The 16,085-nt window shown below is 42.6% G+C and overlaps 1 protein-coding gene across 1 annotated transcript in view; it reads right to left on the bottom strand.

Annotated features, from left to right (window-relative positions):
- gdf15 (Growth differentiation factor-15) overlaps window positions 1-15,857 on the bottom strand; it is a 31,196-nt gene extending 15,339 nt beyond the window's left edge. The window contains exon 1 of the mRNA XM_078549120.1: window positions 15,519-15,857. Coding sequence (XP_078405246.1) covers window positions 15,519-15,837 — 319 coding nt within the window. The 5' untranslated portion in view covers window positions 15,838-15,857. The remainder of the gene's footprint in view (window positions 1-15,518) is intronic.
- Window positions 15,858-16,085: the final 228 nt, after the last annotated feature.

Here is a 16,085-nt window from a genome sequence, read left to right as displayed (position 1 = left end):
CCAGAAACTTACCTGTGACAGACGGGCTGGGCGGGAGCGGGCGGAGGCAGGCACAGAGCTGATATCACAGAATCACAGAAGTTTCTGGCCTTGAGCTTGCAACAAAGATAGCTACTGTAATTTGCATCACTGTACTCTAAATTGCAACACACTGATATGGAGACACCGCCTCTGCCAGACATAAATCGCAGAAGAGGCCCTTTGGCCCATCGAGTCTGCACCGACACATGAGAAACACCTGACCTACCTACCTAATCCCATTTATCAGCACTTAGCCCATAGCCTTGAATGTAATGACGTGCCAAGTGCTCATCCAGGTACTTTTTAAAGGATGTGAGGCAACCCACCTCCACCACCCTCCCAGGCAATGCATTCCAGACCGTCACCACCCTCTGGGTAAAAAGGTTTTTCCTCACATCCCCCCTAAACCTCCTGCCCCTCACCTTGAACTTATGTCCCCTCGTGACTGACCCTTCAACTAAGGGGATCAGCTGCTCCCTATCCACCCTGTCCATGCCCCTCAAAATCTTGTACACCTCGATCAGTCTTCTCTGCTCCAACGAAAACAACCCAAGTCTATCCAACCTCTCTTCATAACTTAAATGTTTCATCCCAGGCAACATCCTGGTGAATCTCCTCTGCACCCCCTCCAGTGCAATCACATCCTTCCTATAATGTGGTGACCAGAACTGCACACAGTACTCCTGCTGTGTCCTCACCAAGATTCTATACAACTCCAACATGACCTCCCTACTTCTGTAATCTACACCTCGCTTGATAAAGGCAAGTGTCCCATACACCTTTTTCACCACCCCAATAACGTGCCCCTCCGCCTTCAGAGATCTATGGACACACACGCCAAGGTCCCTTTGTTCCTCAGAACTTCCTAGTGTCATGCCGTTCATTGAATACTTCCTCGTCAAATTACTCCTTCCAAAGTGTATCACCTCACACTTTTCAGGGTTAAATTCCATCTGCCACTTATCTGCCCATTTGACCATCCCGTCTATATCTTCCTGTAGCCCAAGACACTCAACCTCACTGTTAAGCACCCGGCCAATCTTTGTGTCATCCGCAAGCTTACTAATCCTACCCCCCACATAGTCATTTACTACTTAAGAAAAGTACGCTGGAATTGCTATGATCACCAACTCACCACAACAGTAGCACAATGAGTTTCTAGATGGAAGTCCTCCTTTATCTCTGGTTTTTGGGTGGAAGAAGTTGAATGCCAGCCAAGCTACACAAAAAGCACTATCACTGTTCAAATAGTTATACCAGAACATTCTTAAGCCAATCAGTGAAGATGATAAAAGCAGCTTTGCCCACATCCCAAGAATATTTTCTTTAAAGAAACTGCTGATCCCCCACTATCAGAGGGGTGCACATACCTCCAACTTAAGATGGAGGCATCAATTTGAGAGCAACATACCTCAGTCCCAACAAGGACCTTAAACCTAGACAAGTTCAATTGCATAGGTATGAGGGGAGAGCTGGCTAAAGTTGATTGGGGAAATAGACTAAAAAGGTACAGAGGTAAATAAAAAGTGGAAAACATTTAAAGAAACGAATTAAGATGGTCAACAAAAATACATTCCATTAAAAAACAAAATCTCAGTGAGAAAGATCCATCCATGGCTTGCTAGAGAAGACAAGAATCATATTAGATTAATAGAAAAGACTTATAATAGTGAAGAATCATAGTAAGCCTAAGGATTGGGAAAGTCTTAGAAACCAGCATTAATTACCCAATTAATGGTTTCAATTGGGCCATGGGTGGGCAGTCCACCCTGCCGCCCATAAAATCACAGTGGGGGTGGGGGTGGCAGGCATGGCGGGGATGTCACAGTGCCCTATTTTATGGGTCCAACCCATGGTTTTGACACCCACAGGTGGCCTGTAAAACCCAGCCCATAGTACGATTAGACAGAATCAGCAGGTTTTATGAATGGGAAATAACATTTGACAAATTTATTAGAGTTTTTTGAAAATGTAACTAACTAAAGAGAAGCTAGTCGATTCAGAATACTTGGATTTCCATTAGGCTTTCAATATGGTGTCACACAAAAGATTAATACATAAAATAAGGACTGATAGAGTTGAGGCAATGTATTAACATGGATAGAGGTTTGACTAATGGACAGGAAGCAGAGTGTAAGTTAACAGGGCATTTTCAAATTGATAGGTGGTAATTAGTGGTGTCCCACAAGGATCGGTACTGGGGCTTCAGTTATTTACAATCTATATTAATGACTTAGACAAAGAGACCAAGAATAAGTTTTGAAAGTTTGCTAATGATACAAAGCTAGATGGAATGTAAGCTGTGAGGAGGACACAAAGAAGCTGCAAAGAGATATAGACAGGGTAAGTGAGTGGGCAACATGGTGGTAGATTAAGTATAATGTGGGAAAGTATGAAGTTATTCACTTTGGTGGTAAGAATATAAAAACATAATATTTTTAAAGCGGATGAAGCTTCTACATATCGGTGTTCAGAGAGATGGTTGTACTCATACAAGGAACACAAAAACTTATCATCCAGGTACACCAAGTAATTAGGAAGGCAATTGTAAGGGGATTAGAGTACAAGGATATGGATGTCTGGCTACAATTATATTAGGCTTTGGTGAGACTACACCTAGAGTACTATGCGCAGTTTTTGTCTCCATATTTAAGGATATACTTCCACTGAAGGTGGTACAACAAAGGGTCATTAAATTGGTCGCTGGGATGAGACGGTTGTCCTATGATAAGAGGCTGAGTAAATTGGGCCTATAATCTCTGGAGTTTAGAAGAATGCGAAGTAATCTCATTGAAACACACAGGTTTCTGAAGGGGTTTGACAGGTGTTGTAATCTGATGTGTAATATACCTTAAGACAAGTGTTGTAATGTAAGATCACATGATGTTAATATCCAATGGCAGAGTGCTGCAGGCTACCTCTATGAGAGAGTCTTGAGTTAGACACTGAAGAGTGAAGACAGAGTTTTGAGTTGTGAGCACATAAGTGTAGCTGCTGAGTTTGGTTTGTAAATAAACAGCATATGTTTATTCTAACAATGATCTACTGATGTTCTCTGTCTCTGTACCAACTCGGTCACCCCAAAACAAGTGTGCAACCCGGACCCTTTGGCCACCATCAAACCAAGGACACTAGATCCAACAAACTGGCGATGAGAGTAAAAGCACAAAAAGCTATGGAAGAAACAAGGTAAAAAGCGAGGAAGAACAAAGGAAATCAGAAGAACCGAAATTGGGCCGTACCTCATATGGTAGTAAGTAAAAGAAAATTCCCTTCTTGATCGTCGAAGTAATCCCTCAGAGATTGCCGCAATTTGGAAGAGTGGAGCCTTTTGATCCAACCTCGGATCACTGGTCTTACTATGTTGAACTCCTCGCATTCTTCTTCCAGGCAACCGACATCACAGGGGAGGAGAAGAGGCATGCAAGCCTTCTGTCCACGTGTGGGAGTAAGACATACAGACTAATTCGAAATCTGTTGGCATCAGTGACCCAGACTCAAAAAGTTTTGGTGACTTAGTGAACCTCGTAAAGAATCATTACCAGCCCAAGCCATCGGTGACGATGCAACAGTTCAAATTTAACTCAAGAAATAGAGCTGTGGGGGAGACAGTTGCTTGTTATGTGGCAAGTCTGAAACAATTAACTGAATATTGCGAGTTTGGTACATCTATCAATGATATGCTTGGAGATCGTTTGGTGTGCGGTATAAACAAAAAGGTGATTTAGAAGAGATTACTGGCTGAAACAAATTTAGATTTTCAGAAGGCATTGGAAATCGCTCTGGCAATAGAAGGTGCAATGCGAGACTCAGAATCCATACAAGGAGCTTAAATTGGTGCCGTCCTCTACATTGGGCAGGGAGCCTCAACCAAAAAGAGCATGTAAGTGCAGAGCTTTACTCAGAAGCGGGTAACAGCCACCGCAAGCAGACAAATTAAAAGGGATAACTTAGCAGCAAAAACATGGCATACTAGTAACAGAGATGGAAGCAGACAACCGTGTAATGAATCACAGTTTAAAAAGATCGAATGTTTCTCTGCTATCGATATGGACACCTCATGAGACATTGCAAAGATAGAATCAGTCAGACTTTCAAACAAAAGCAAAAACCCAATGAGACAAACAGCATTGAAAAGCCTGAAGTAATAGATTCCGGTATCTATTCACTATATAATTTAAATTTAGGAAGAACAGAGCCTATCTATGTAACAATGAGAGTGAATGAGAAATCTATCCGAGTGGAGGTGGATACTGATGCAGCCACTACGGTGATTGTTGAGCATAATTTTAAACACCTGAATCACAGGAAATATAAGCTGAATTTAGAAGAAACTGGTGACAAGTTAAAAGCTTATACAGTAGAAGACATTCTAATTAAGGGCGTATGTAAAGTCACAGTACACTATGGAGCTCAAACAGTGAGATGACAAACTTGATGGTAGTAGCAGGTGAGGGACCTAGTCTCCTCAGATGAAATTGGCTGAAAGAAATTAAATTGGAATGGACTGAAATCTTCCAACTGAGAAATAATGGGCTTTTAGAGTTACTGCAAAAGCATGCCTCAGTTTTCAAGAAAGAATTTAGGAAAATTGAAGGACTACAAACAAAAATTCATGTAGATCCAGAGGCAACACCAAGATTCATGAAGGCAAGGCCAGTACCTTATGGAACGCAGGATACGGTAGATGCCAAACTGGACAGATTAGCAAACTGGGAGTAATACAACCAGCACAATTTTCAGAGTGGGCAGCTCCAACTGTAACTGTTCTTAAATCTGACCGAAGCATTAGAATATGTGGGAACTAGAAATTAACAGTTAATAAAGTGGCAAAATTGGATAGATACCCCAAACCTAAAACTGAAGATTTATATGTTAAATTGGCAAGTGGAAAGGTCTACGCGAAGTTAGATTTGAATCATGCCTACCAACAATTGGAATTACAGAAGGCCTCCGGGAAGTTTGTCACCATTAATACACACAAACGATTGTACCAATATACCCATTTGCCTTTTGGCGTATCTTCTGCTTGCGCCACATTCCAAAGAATCATGGAAAGTTTACTACAGAGATTGCCCCATGTTGTCATTTATATGGATGATGTTCTCATGACTGGGCTCACTGAAAAGGAGCATTTGGTGAACTTGGAAGAAGTTCTGAAACGTTTTTCACAGGTTGGAGTGGGATTGAAAAAAGAAAAGTGCACATTCCAGGCAAAAGATGTAACTTACCTAAGACACAAGGTAGATTGACAAGGCCTACATCAAGTTGGAAAAAAAAGTGAAAGCCATTAAAGAAGCCCCAGAGCTAAAGAATACATCAAACTGAAATCATTCTTAGGAATGATCAATTGCTATGGACATTTCTTGCCTAATTTGTCGACAGAACTGGCATCGCTGTATTACTTGCTCAAGAAAAACCAGGGATGGTCATGGAAAACACCACAGGAAGAAGTTTTCACAAGAGTGTAAACGTTGTCGCAATCATCTGTACTTCTAGTATATTTTGACCCCAAAAAAGAGTTGATATTAACATGTGACACATCACCCTATGTAGCTGGAGCAGGGCTTTCCCATCGAATGGATGATGGATCAGAACGGCCTATAGGATATTTGTCGGGAACACTCAGCACTGCAGAGAGAAACTACTCACAAATTGAAAACGATAGCCTGGCAATCATTTTCGGTGTTAAGAAGCTTCATCAATATGTACAAGGTTATCATTTTACTATCATAACAGACCACAAGTCATTATTAGGACTATTCAGTGAAGACAAGGTTATACCCCCTATAGCCTCAGCAAGAGTACAAAGAGGGACATTGATCTTAGCAACGTATGAGTATATTTTTATTCATAGGCCCGCAAGTCAAATTGCAAATGCAGATGCACTTAGGGTCGTTTACCCTTGCAAGTAGATGAGGATGTTCCAATTCCTCAGGAACTCATCTTGTTATTGAACTTGCTGGACTCATTACTGATATGTGCTAAACAAATTAAAGATTGGACAAATCGAGACCCAGTCTTATCCAAAATGAGAAATCAAGTTCTTCATGGTTGGTCACAAACATAAGGATCTGCTGAAATGAAACCATATTTCCAGAGGAGATACGAGATAGCCAGCCAAGAAGGTATTTTATTGTGGGGAGTTTGAGTGATTGTTCCTCCAAAAGGATGAAAGCCATTGTTATCTGAACTTCAGAGTGCACATTCCGGAATTTCCAAAATGAAGGCAATAGCACGCAGTTATATGTGGTGGCCGGGAATGGATGGAGAAATAGAAAACTTAGTTGGTTGTTGTATGCAGTGTCAACAAGTACAAAGATTGCCTGCAACAGCCCCGTTACACCCTTGGGAGTGGCCAGAAAGACATCGACTATGAGGAACCTTTTATGGGAACAATGTTTCTACTTGTCACAGACTCTCATTCAAAATGGATGGACATAGATGAAGTGAGGTCACCCACATCTTCTGCTACAATAGACAAGCTACGTCAGTTTCACAATTAATGGACTATCTGAAGTGCTAGTATCAGATAATGGAACAGTATTCACGAGTACTGAATTTAACCGAGCCTCGACAGTATTGTTGATGTGAAAACATCTGCATACCACCCTCTTCAAGTGGACTCGCCGAGAGAACAGTTCAGGAGTACACATCTGGTATGTGTAGAAATTATCTGGAGATTCGATAGCGACTAAACTAGCACGTTTTCTTTTCCATTATCGAACCACCCTCATTTGACAACAGGTGTCACACCTGCGGAATTGTTGATGAAGCACCATCTCCGGTCAAAACTGAGCCTAATCATGCCAAATCTGGGGGGAAAAGTAGAAAGAAGGCAGGAAAGTCAGAAAATGGGACATGACTGTTACAGTTGGGACAGAATATTTAATGTAGGAGGGAAGGTATTTGGGAAAAGTTTTAGAGAAGGACCAGCATGGTTGTTTGGTGAAATAAGTGCTGTAATGGGACCTCTTTCCTACCACGTGATAGTTGAAGATCGAGTAATAAGGAGACATGTGGCTAATATAAGAAGAGGAGAAACCAAATACCCAGGAATGATTCCACCAGTGTTCAAGACTGAATCAACATCTCCTGTTGAAAGAACTCAACCGAGTACAAATGTGTTTGAAGGGCCGACTGTACCTGAAAGTCGAAGAAACAGACTTACAGGTACTTACTGAAGAACCAGATGCTCAGACAACTCCAGAGGTTCCAAATCAAACTTCAGAAGCTGTAGAGATGAGGCGTTCTACATGCATAAGGAAACCCCCAGACAGACTGACTTTGTAAATAATTGATCTATGTAAGTAACTTGATATATCGAAAAATTGTGAAATACATTTTTCCGTTAAGGGGGTGGGATGTAGTAGCCTGATGTGTAATATACCTTTAAGACAAGTGTTGTAATGTAAGATCACCTGATCTTAATACCCATTAGAACAGTAGCGCAGGCAACCTCTGCGAGAGAGCTATGAGTTAGACACTGAAGAGTGAAGACAGAGTTTTGAGTTGTGAGCACACAAGTGTAGCTGCTGAGCTTTGTTTGGAAATAAACAGCATATGTTTATTCTAACAACAATCTACTGTTGTTCTCTGTCTCTGTACCAACTCGGTCACCCCAAAACAAGCATGCAACCCAGATCCTTTGACCCCCAACGGACCAAGATAAGGGTACAATGATTTAGTACAGAAATGAGCAGAAATTTCCTCATTCGGGGGGTTGTGAATCTTTAACATCGTCAGTCCCAAAAGTTTGTGGATGCTCCATTGTTGATCATATTTAAGGCTAAGACAGACACATTTCGATCTCACAGGGAATCAACAGATAGGGGGAGCAGGTGAGAAAGTAGAGTCGAGGCAAGAGATCATTCATGATCGAGCTGAATTACAAAGCAGCCTCGAGACTCCTGCTCTTATTTCTTATGTTTTTGTACTCTTACAAGAGAAATTAAGAGAAAGTAGGGCTACATGTTGTATACTGACCTGCAGACAAATTGTGGACACAATGGCTGCTATGGTCAAGCCTATACTTAGGGATAATTTTGACTTTGGGTGATAGTGTAAGATGATAATGTCAATTCGGTTACTGTTTGCTTCTCTCCCAAATAATTTCAATAGATATGAAAATCAATACATGTGTAACACACATCAGAATCAAAATTGTCTGTTTTAAAATATCACCCAAAATCAAAACTGCTCAGCTTAATTTTTACATCTGTTTTATTCCAGGCTATCACTGGGGACATCAGCAAACTAATTCAATCAGTTATAGGTAGATGTACAAGCAAGTAGTGATGCCCTGTTTCCTCCAGGAAGCAATTTCATTCTCTTCCTAGTGGACAACCTATGAAGGGGCTGTGAAATTTTACAGAATTGCAACATTCCCAAAAATCCATGGATTTATAGGGCAGGATTTTCCTGGCCCCAGGGTGGCTGGCTGGAAGGCGGGGATACTGGGAAAATAGGTGGAAGCTCTGTTGGGACAGCTGCCTGATGCAATCCCACATCTGAGGAAGTTTCTCAGCAGGGGACTGGCTAAGGATCAGCTGCCCACTTCCATTCAGCAGGGATCCTATTTAAATAATTAAAATCCCTTCTAAGTGCAACTTCCTGGGCTGCCAGCATAGAATAATAATCAACTACACAGATAATAATTGGACAGAAGAGGTAGCTGTAGTGTTCAATTGCTTCTGATTAAACATCTCTGATGACTATTGATGCTCACTGTGCTTGATTGGTTAAGCCTGCATGTGGACTCAGAGAAAAGTAAACAAACTTGTAGAAAGAGCTGGAAGCAAAGAGCTAGAAGATTGGAGTAGACTTTTTAAAGCACTGTGAATAAAACCTGGGGAGGTGGTGGTATAGTGGTATTGTCGCTGGGGACCAGGGTTCGAATCCCGCCACGGCAGATGGTGGAATTTGAACTCAATAAAAATCTGGAATTAAAAGCCTAATGATGACCATGGAATCACTGCCGATTGTTGTAAAAACCCATCAAGTTCACAAATGTCCTTTAGGGAAGGAAATCTGTCGTCCTTACCTGGTCTGGCCTACATGTGACTCCAGACCCACAGCAATGTGACTCTTAAATGCCCTCTGAAATGGCCTAGCAAGCCATTCAGTTGTAACAAACTGTTACAAAGTCACAAAAAAGGAATGAAACCGGATGGACCACTTGGCTTCGACCTAAGCACTGAAAACGACAATGGCAATCGCAGCCCTGTCAACCCTCCTAACTAACATCTGGGGGCTTGTGCCAAAATTGGGAGAGCTGTCTGACAGACTAGTCAAGCAAGAGCCTGACATAGTCATCCTCACAGAATCATACCCTACCGATAACGTCCCAGACACCACAATCACCATCCCTGGGTATGTCCTGTCCCACTGGCAGGATAGATCCAGCAGCGGTGGCAGCACAGTGGTATACAGTCAGGAGGGAGTTGCCCTGGGATTCCTCCACATCGACACCAGACCCCATGAAGTCTCATGGGCAAGAATATTGCCGTTGGCGTGCGGGGGTGGGCCCAACACGCCGACGCATAAAATGACACGAGATGACGTCGGGCGCGTGTCCCAATGTCATTGTGCGTCATTTCAGTATTGCGTTCGGCAGGCATGCGCCGGAGGCGGCTGCACGCCCACCAAACTGTCAAAGGCCTGTTAAGGCCATCAAGAAAGCCATTTAGCTCGTTAACAACGCTGCCCGTCCAACCTTAAGGTTGGCGGGCAGATGGAGAGCCCAAGCGGCCTTCAGGTTTTCCAGGTAACCTTATCCACAGATGGGATGAGGTTTCATGAAGGTTTTATGAAATTAATAAATAAGTTTTGTTAACTTGACAAACATGTCCCAGCTCATGTGACACTGTCACATGAGGGGACATGTTTAAATAATGTTTTACTTGAATTTTTAAAAACTTTTACTGTTTATTCAATCTCTGTGCCTCAGGGAGATTGTTGCGCTCTTTCGCGCGCATGCGTGAAAGACCACAGGCCCACACTCTCCCTTCTCCCCCTGTCCATACAGGTAGTGCTGAGCGCTACAGAACACATACTACACTGGGTGGGCCTTAATTGGCCCGCCCTCATAAAATGGCGGCACACAGCCAATCATGATCAGCTACGCACCCAACCCCAACCCACTCCCGCCCAGCCCACCCGACATAGGTAAGATTCAGCCAATGCATTCAGGTCAAACATGGGCAAGGAAACCTCCTGCTGATTATCACATACCACCCTGCCTCTGCTGATGAATCAGTGCTCCTCCATGTTGAACATCATTTGGAGGAAGCACTGAGGGTGGTAAGGGAGCAGAATGTATTCTGAGTGGGGGACCTCAATGACCATCGCCAAGAGTGGCTTGGTAGCACCACTACTGACTAAGCTGGAGTCCTAAATGACAATGCTGCTAGACTGGGTCTGCGGTAGGTGGTGAGGGAACCAACAAGAGGGAAAGACATACTTGACCTCATCCTCATCAACCTGCCTGCCGCAGATGCATCTGTCCATGACAGTATCAGCAGAAGTGACCACCGCACAGTCGTTGTGGAGATGAAGTCCCGACTTCACATTGAGGACACCCTCCATCGTGTTGTGTGGCACTACCACCTTGCTAAATGGGATTTCGAACAGATTTCAAACAGATCTAGCAATGTAAGACTGGGCATCTGTGTGGTGCTGTGGGCCATCACCAACAGCAGAATTGTACTCAAACACAATCTGTAACCTCAAGGCCCGGCATATACCCCACTCCACTATTACCATCAAGCCAGGGGATCAACATTGGTTCAATGAAGAGTGCAGAAGGGCATGCCAAGATCAGCACCAGGCATACCTAAAAATGAGCTTTCAACCTGGTGAAGCTATAACACAGGACTACTTGCATGCCAAACAGCATAAGCAGCAAGTGGTAGACAGAGCTAAGCGATTCACAACCAACGGATCAGATCTAAGCTCTGCTGTTCCACCACATCCAGTCGTGAATGGTGGTGGACAATTAAACAACTCACTGGAGGAGGAGGCTCCGCAAATATCCCCATCCTCAATGGTGAAGGAGCCCAGTGCATCAGTGCAAAAGATAAAGCTGAAGCATTCGCAACGATCTTCAGCCAGAAGTGCCAAGTGGATGATCCACCTAAACCTCCTCCGGAGGTTGACAGCATCATAGATGCCAGTCTTCAGCCAATTCAATTCACTCCACCTGATTTCAAGAAATGGCTGAGGGCACTGGATACTGCAAAGGCTATGGGCCCAGGCAATATTACTGAAGACTTGTGCTTCAGAATCTCCTGCGCCCCTAGCCAAGCTGTTCCAGTACAGCTACAACACTGGCATCTACCTGGCTTTGTGGAAAATTGCCCAGGTATGTCCTATACATAAAAAGCAGGACAATTCCAACCCAGCCAATTACCGCCCATCGATCTACTCTCGATCATCAGTAAAGTAATGGAAGAGGTCATCAACAGTGCTTTCAAGCGGCACTTGCTTAGCAATAACCTGCTCACTGATGCCCAGTTTGGGTTCTGCTAGGGCCCTCATCTTCTGACCTCATTGCAACCTTGATTCAAACATGGACAGAAGAGCTGAACTCCAGAGGTGAGGCGAGAGTTACGGCCCTTGATATCAAGGCTGCATTTGACCAAGTGAGGCATCAAGGAGCCCTATCAAAACTGGAGTCAATTGAAATCAGGGAGAAAACTCTCCGCTGGTTGGAGTCATTCCTAGCACAAAGGAAGATGGTTGTGGTTGTTGAAGGTTAGTCACCTCAGCTCCAGGACATCACTGCAGGAATTACTCAGGGTAATGTCTTCGGCCCAACCATCGTCAGCTGCTTCATCAATGACCTTCCTTCCATCATAAGGTCAGAAGTAGGGATGTTCACTGATGATTGCACAATGTTCAGCACCATTCGCTACTCCTCAGATACTGAAGCAGTCCATGTCCAAATGCAGCAAGGCCTGGACAATATCCAGGCTTGGGCTGACAAGTGGCAAGTAACATTCCCGCCACACAAGTGCCAGGTAATGACCATCTCCAACAAGAGAGAATCTAACCTTTGTTCCTTGACATTTAATGGCATTACCATTGCTGAATCCCCCCACTATCAACATCCTGGGGGTTACCATTAACCAGAAACTGAACTGAACTAGTACCGTCACAATTCTGTGATTCTGTGATATAAATACTGTGGCTACAAAAGCAGGTCAGAGGCTTGGAATCTTGCGCTGAGTATCTCACCTACTGACTCCCCAAATCCTGTTCACCATCTATGAGGCACAAGTCAGGAGTGTGATGGAATACTCCCCACTTGCCTGGATGAGTGCAGCTCCAACAACACTCAAGAAGCTTGACACCATCCAGGACAAAGCAGCCTTCTTGACTGGCACCCCATCCACAAACATTCACTCCCTCCACCACCAATGCACAGTAGCAGCAGTGTGTACCATCTACAAGATGCACTGCAGAAACACACCAAGGCTCCTTAGACAGCACCTTCCAATCCCACGACCACTACCATCTAGAAAGGCAAGGACAGCAGATACTGGTAACACCACCACCTGGAAGTTCCCCTCCAAGTCACTCACCATCCTGACTTGGAAATATATCACCATTCCTTCACTGTCACTGGGTCAAAATGCTGGAACTCCCTCTCTAACAGCACTGTGGGTGTACCTACACCACATGGACTGCAGCGGTTAAGAAGGCAGCTCACCACCACCTTCTCAAGGGCAATTAGGGATGGACAATAAATGCTGGTCTAGCCAACGGAACCCACACCCCTTGAATTAGTTAAAAAAAACAGTGACTGGTGTCATCTCTGCATAGATCTGAAATATAAAATATACAACAGTATGTAAAAGGGTTAAGAAAATAGAATTTCTACAATGCACTGAGGACTCCTTTCAAATCCAATATGTAAAAAGTCCAACAAGAGATCTACTAATGGGCAATGAACCAGTGCAGATAAGAGAAGTAAAAGTAGGAGGACATCTAAGCAATAGTGACCATAACACAATTAAGATGATGATAGAAAAGGACATAGATATATCAAGAACTAAATTAATAGTTGGTAGAAAGCTGACTTTGAGGGGCTAAAGATTGAACTTGGGAAAATAAAATGGACAACAATGTTGGCAAACAACAACATAGAACAACTATGTGAAAAATTTAAAACAGTAGGGTGCAAGGAATATATATTCCACTAAAAGGAAAGAGCAAACAAAATATTAGTGGGACAGCCTGGATGAATAAAGACATAAGGGGACAATTAATGGTTAGGAAAAAGGCATACATTTAAGTTCACTGACAGCAGAAGAGTTCATGATATAAGAGAATATGAACAGATTATAGACGTAGGAAGGCAAAGAGGAACTATGAAATTAAATTATCAAGGAACATAAAACAAAATAGTAAAATGTTTTACAGGCATACCAGTAAGAAAAGGAAGGCTGTGATGGGAATTGAACCATTAAGGGGTAGATAGGATAATACCATACATAATGATAGAGAGATGGTAGAAATATTAAATGATTATTTCGCTTTAGTATTTACCAGGGGGATAGAACAGGTAGACATGACATTGAATGATGAGATGTGTAATAAGATAAGTGCATTTAAATAAAAAAAGGATGTAACTAATTCAAAGAGGACAAAGCTGCCCCTGCCCCAGTCCCAATGGATTGTTTCCATGTATTTTAAAAACAATTGAATCCCAACTAAAGAAGAAAATAGAACAGCTTTTAGAAATGAGAAATATAATGAATAGTAATAGTAAGCATGGATTTCAAAAGGGAAAATCTTCCTTGACCAACCCTATTGAATTTTTGAGGAGGTAACAGGGAGAGTAGACAATGGTAATTCATTAGGTGTCATTTGTCTGGATATTCAAAAGACATTCAATAAGGAGCCCTCTAATAGACTAATGAGTAAAGTTAGAGAAGTAGGGGACAAGTGGTAGACTAGACTGCTAGTTGGCTTCAAGACAGAAAGCAGAGAGTGGGAGAGAAGGGTAATTATTCAGAATGACAGAAGGTGGGAAGTGGTGTCCCACAAGGAGTAGTGCCGGGACCACTGCTGTTCACAATGTACATTAACTATTTGGAATCATAAATGCAATTTCTAAGTTTGCATATGACATCAAGTTGCCGGGGATAGTCAATGTTGAGGAGGACTGCAACACGATACAGGAGGACATTAATGAATTTGCAGAATGGGCAAATAGTTGGCAAATGATGTTCAATGCAGATAAACATGAGGTAGCACATTTTGGTAGGAAGAATAGGGAAGTCACTTATTACTTGGAAGGTACAAGCCTCGGTAGGGTAGGGGAACAAAGGGATCTTGGAGTACAAATATGCCAATCACTAAAAGTTGCACCATAGAGTACTAGGCGTTATTTCCACAGAGTTGGAGTTGAAAAGTAGGGAAGTTATGCTAAACCTGTGCTGAGCCATGGTTAGACCAACACTTAAAAAGGTCTCCATATTATAAAAAGGGTATAGAGGCACTGGAGAGGCTGAGGGGTGACCTAACAGAGGTTTTTTAAAATGGACGGTTTTGATAAGAGTCAAAACGGAGAGAATGTTTCCTCCTGTAGGGAAGAGCATAACCAGTGGGCATCAATATAAGACAGTTACCAATAAATCCAGTAGGGTATTCAGAAGGAACTTCTTCACCCAAAGAGTGGTAAGAATGTGGAACTCGCTAGCACAAGTAGTGTTTAAAGCCAATAGTATAGCGTAAGTATATTAGATAGAAGTATAATAGTAAAATCAATAGTTAAGGAGAAGCCAGACAAGCATTTGAGAGAGAAGTTAATAGATGGTTATGATGGTAGATTTAGATGAGAAAAGATAGGAGGAGGCTTGAGTGGAGCATAAACAACTGCGCAGACTGGATGGGCCAAATGGCCTGTTTTAGTGCCGTATATCCTGTGTATATAAAATAGCTGAGCTACTCCCAACGTGCCGGCTCAGGAGCTCCCATTTCTTCGTGTACGTCAGAGTCCCCGAAACCTGTGGCAAATTCCTGTCCACAGATTGCACTGAAATGGCTCTATTTATTTCTTCACACAATGTCATTATATACTTGAATAGAAATGGAGCCCACAACCCGGCCCAATGTTCAAGTCACGATGCCTTTACTTTAGGACAAGCACCATCCCAGTATCTGACTGTTAGCAGCGGGAAGTTGGAAAACTGCCTCCCATAGCGCATCAATTTTTCAGAGAAAATAATATTAAATTTAGCAACATTAATGTTCTCAAATTTAATTCCTTAAAAATCGATATGTATTTGAAAAGCCACCCTGTCTGCTCCAGTGCAGTCAAAACATTCACTTCGAACAGAAAAAAATGTTCTGTCAGTGGATTTTTACAACGTACAAGATGATTTAAGCGTGTGGCTAAATTGATACTGCTACGCATGGATTACTGAGTCAAATCCCACGTTAATAATATGCATTCAAGTAACATGTACTCGATCGGACAAAGCGCTTACCCTTCTGAATAAACACGTTGACAGAACTTATTCTGATAGGTTTCTTGTTCATCAAGTTAATATTTTGATCGTATTGCCTCACACGCTGTAAGTAAAGTTTATACATTTTCTCCTCCTCTAATCCAGAAATGTTCATTCCTGATACTGGGGGTTTTTTCAGTCCCAATTGCTCCACGACTGCTTTCTTGATCGCTTCAATCCAAATTTGCTTCTCGTCTCTCCACCTCAGACTGGACTGAGGTTTAGGCTCACTGTTTATGATGGACGTTAGTGTCAAATAAATAGAAACATATAAGGAATAATAGCTGTACAGTTCCATGCTGTGAAATTGCCGTCAGATGTCCTGGCAAGTCCTGCACCAGGAAGTAGTGATGCGGCTGGAGGTTCTCCTTTCTCTTGCAGTTTTCTCTCCAGTTAGGTTGCGTGGGTTTATATTGAGTCCAAAGTTGATCCTGTTCACCACCGCCTCTCATTTATTCATTTTTCTTTAAGAACAGACTTTATTAAAAGCACCCGAGAACAAATTGCAAGTTATTGAGAATTCTAAAAGGCTGTTATAAAACAAAA

Source organism: Cetorhinus maximus, chromosome 1, assembly GCF_964194155.1.
Source record: "Cetorhinus maximus chromosome 1, sCetMax3.hap1.1, whole genome shotgun sequence".
In the NCBI taxonomy this organism is placed as follows: domain Eukaryota; kingdom Metazoa; phylum Chordata; class Chondrichthyes; order Lamniformes; family Cetorhinidae; genus Cetorhinus; species Cetorhinus maximus.
The sequence above is the reverse complement of the archived record's forward strand: the minus strand, read 5'-3'. Positions and strand labels throughout refer to the sequence as shown.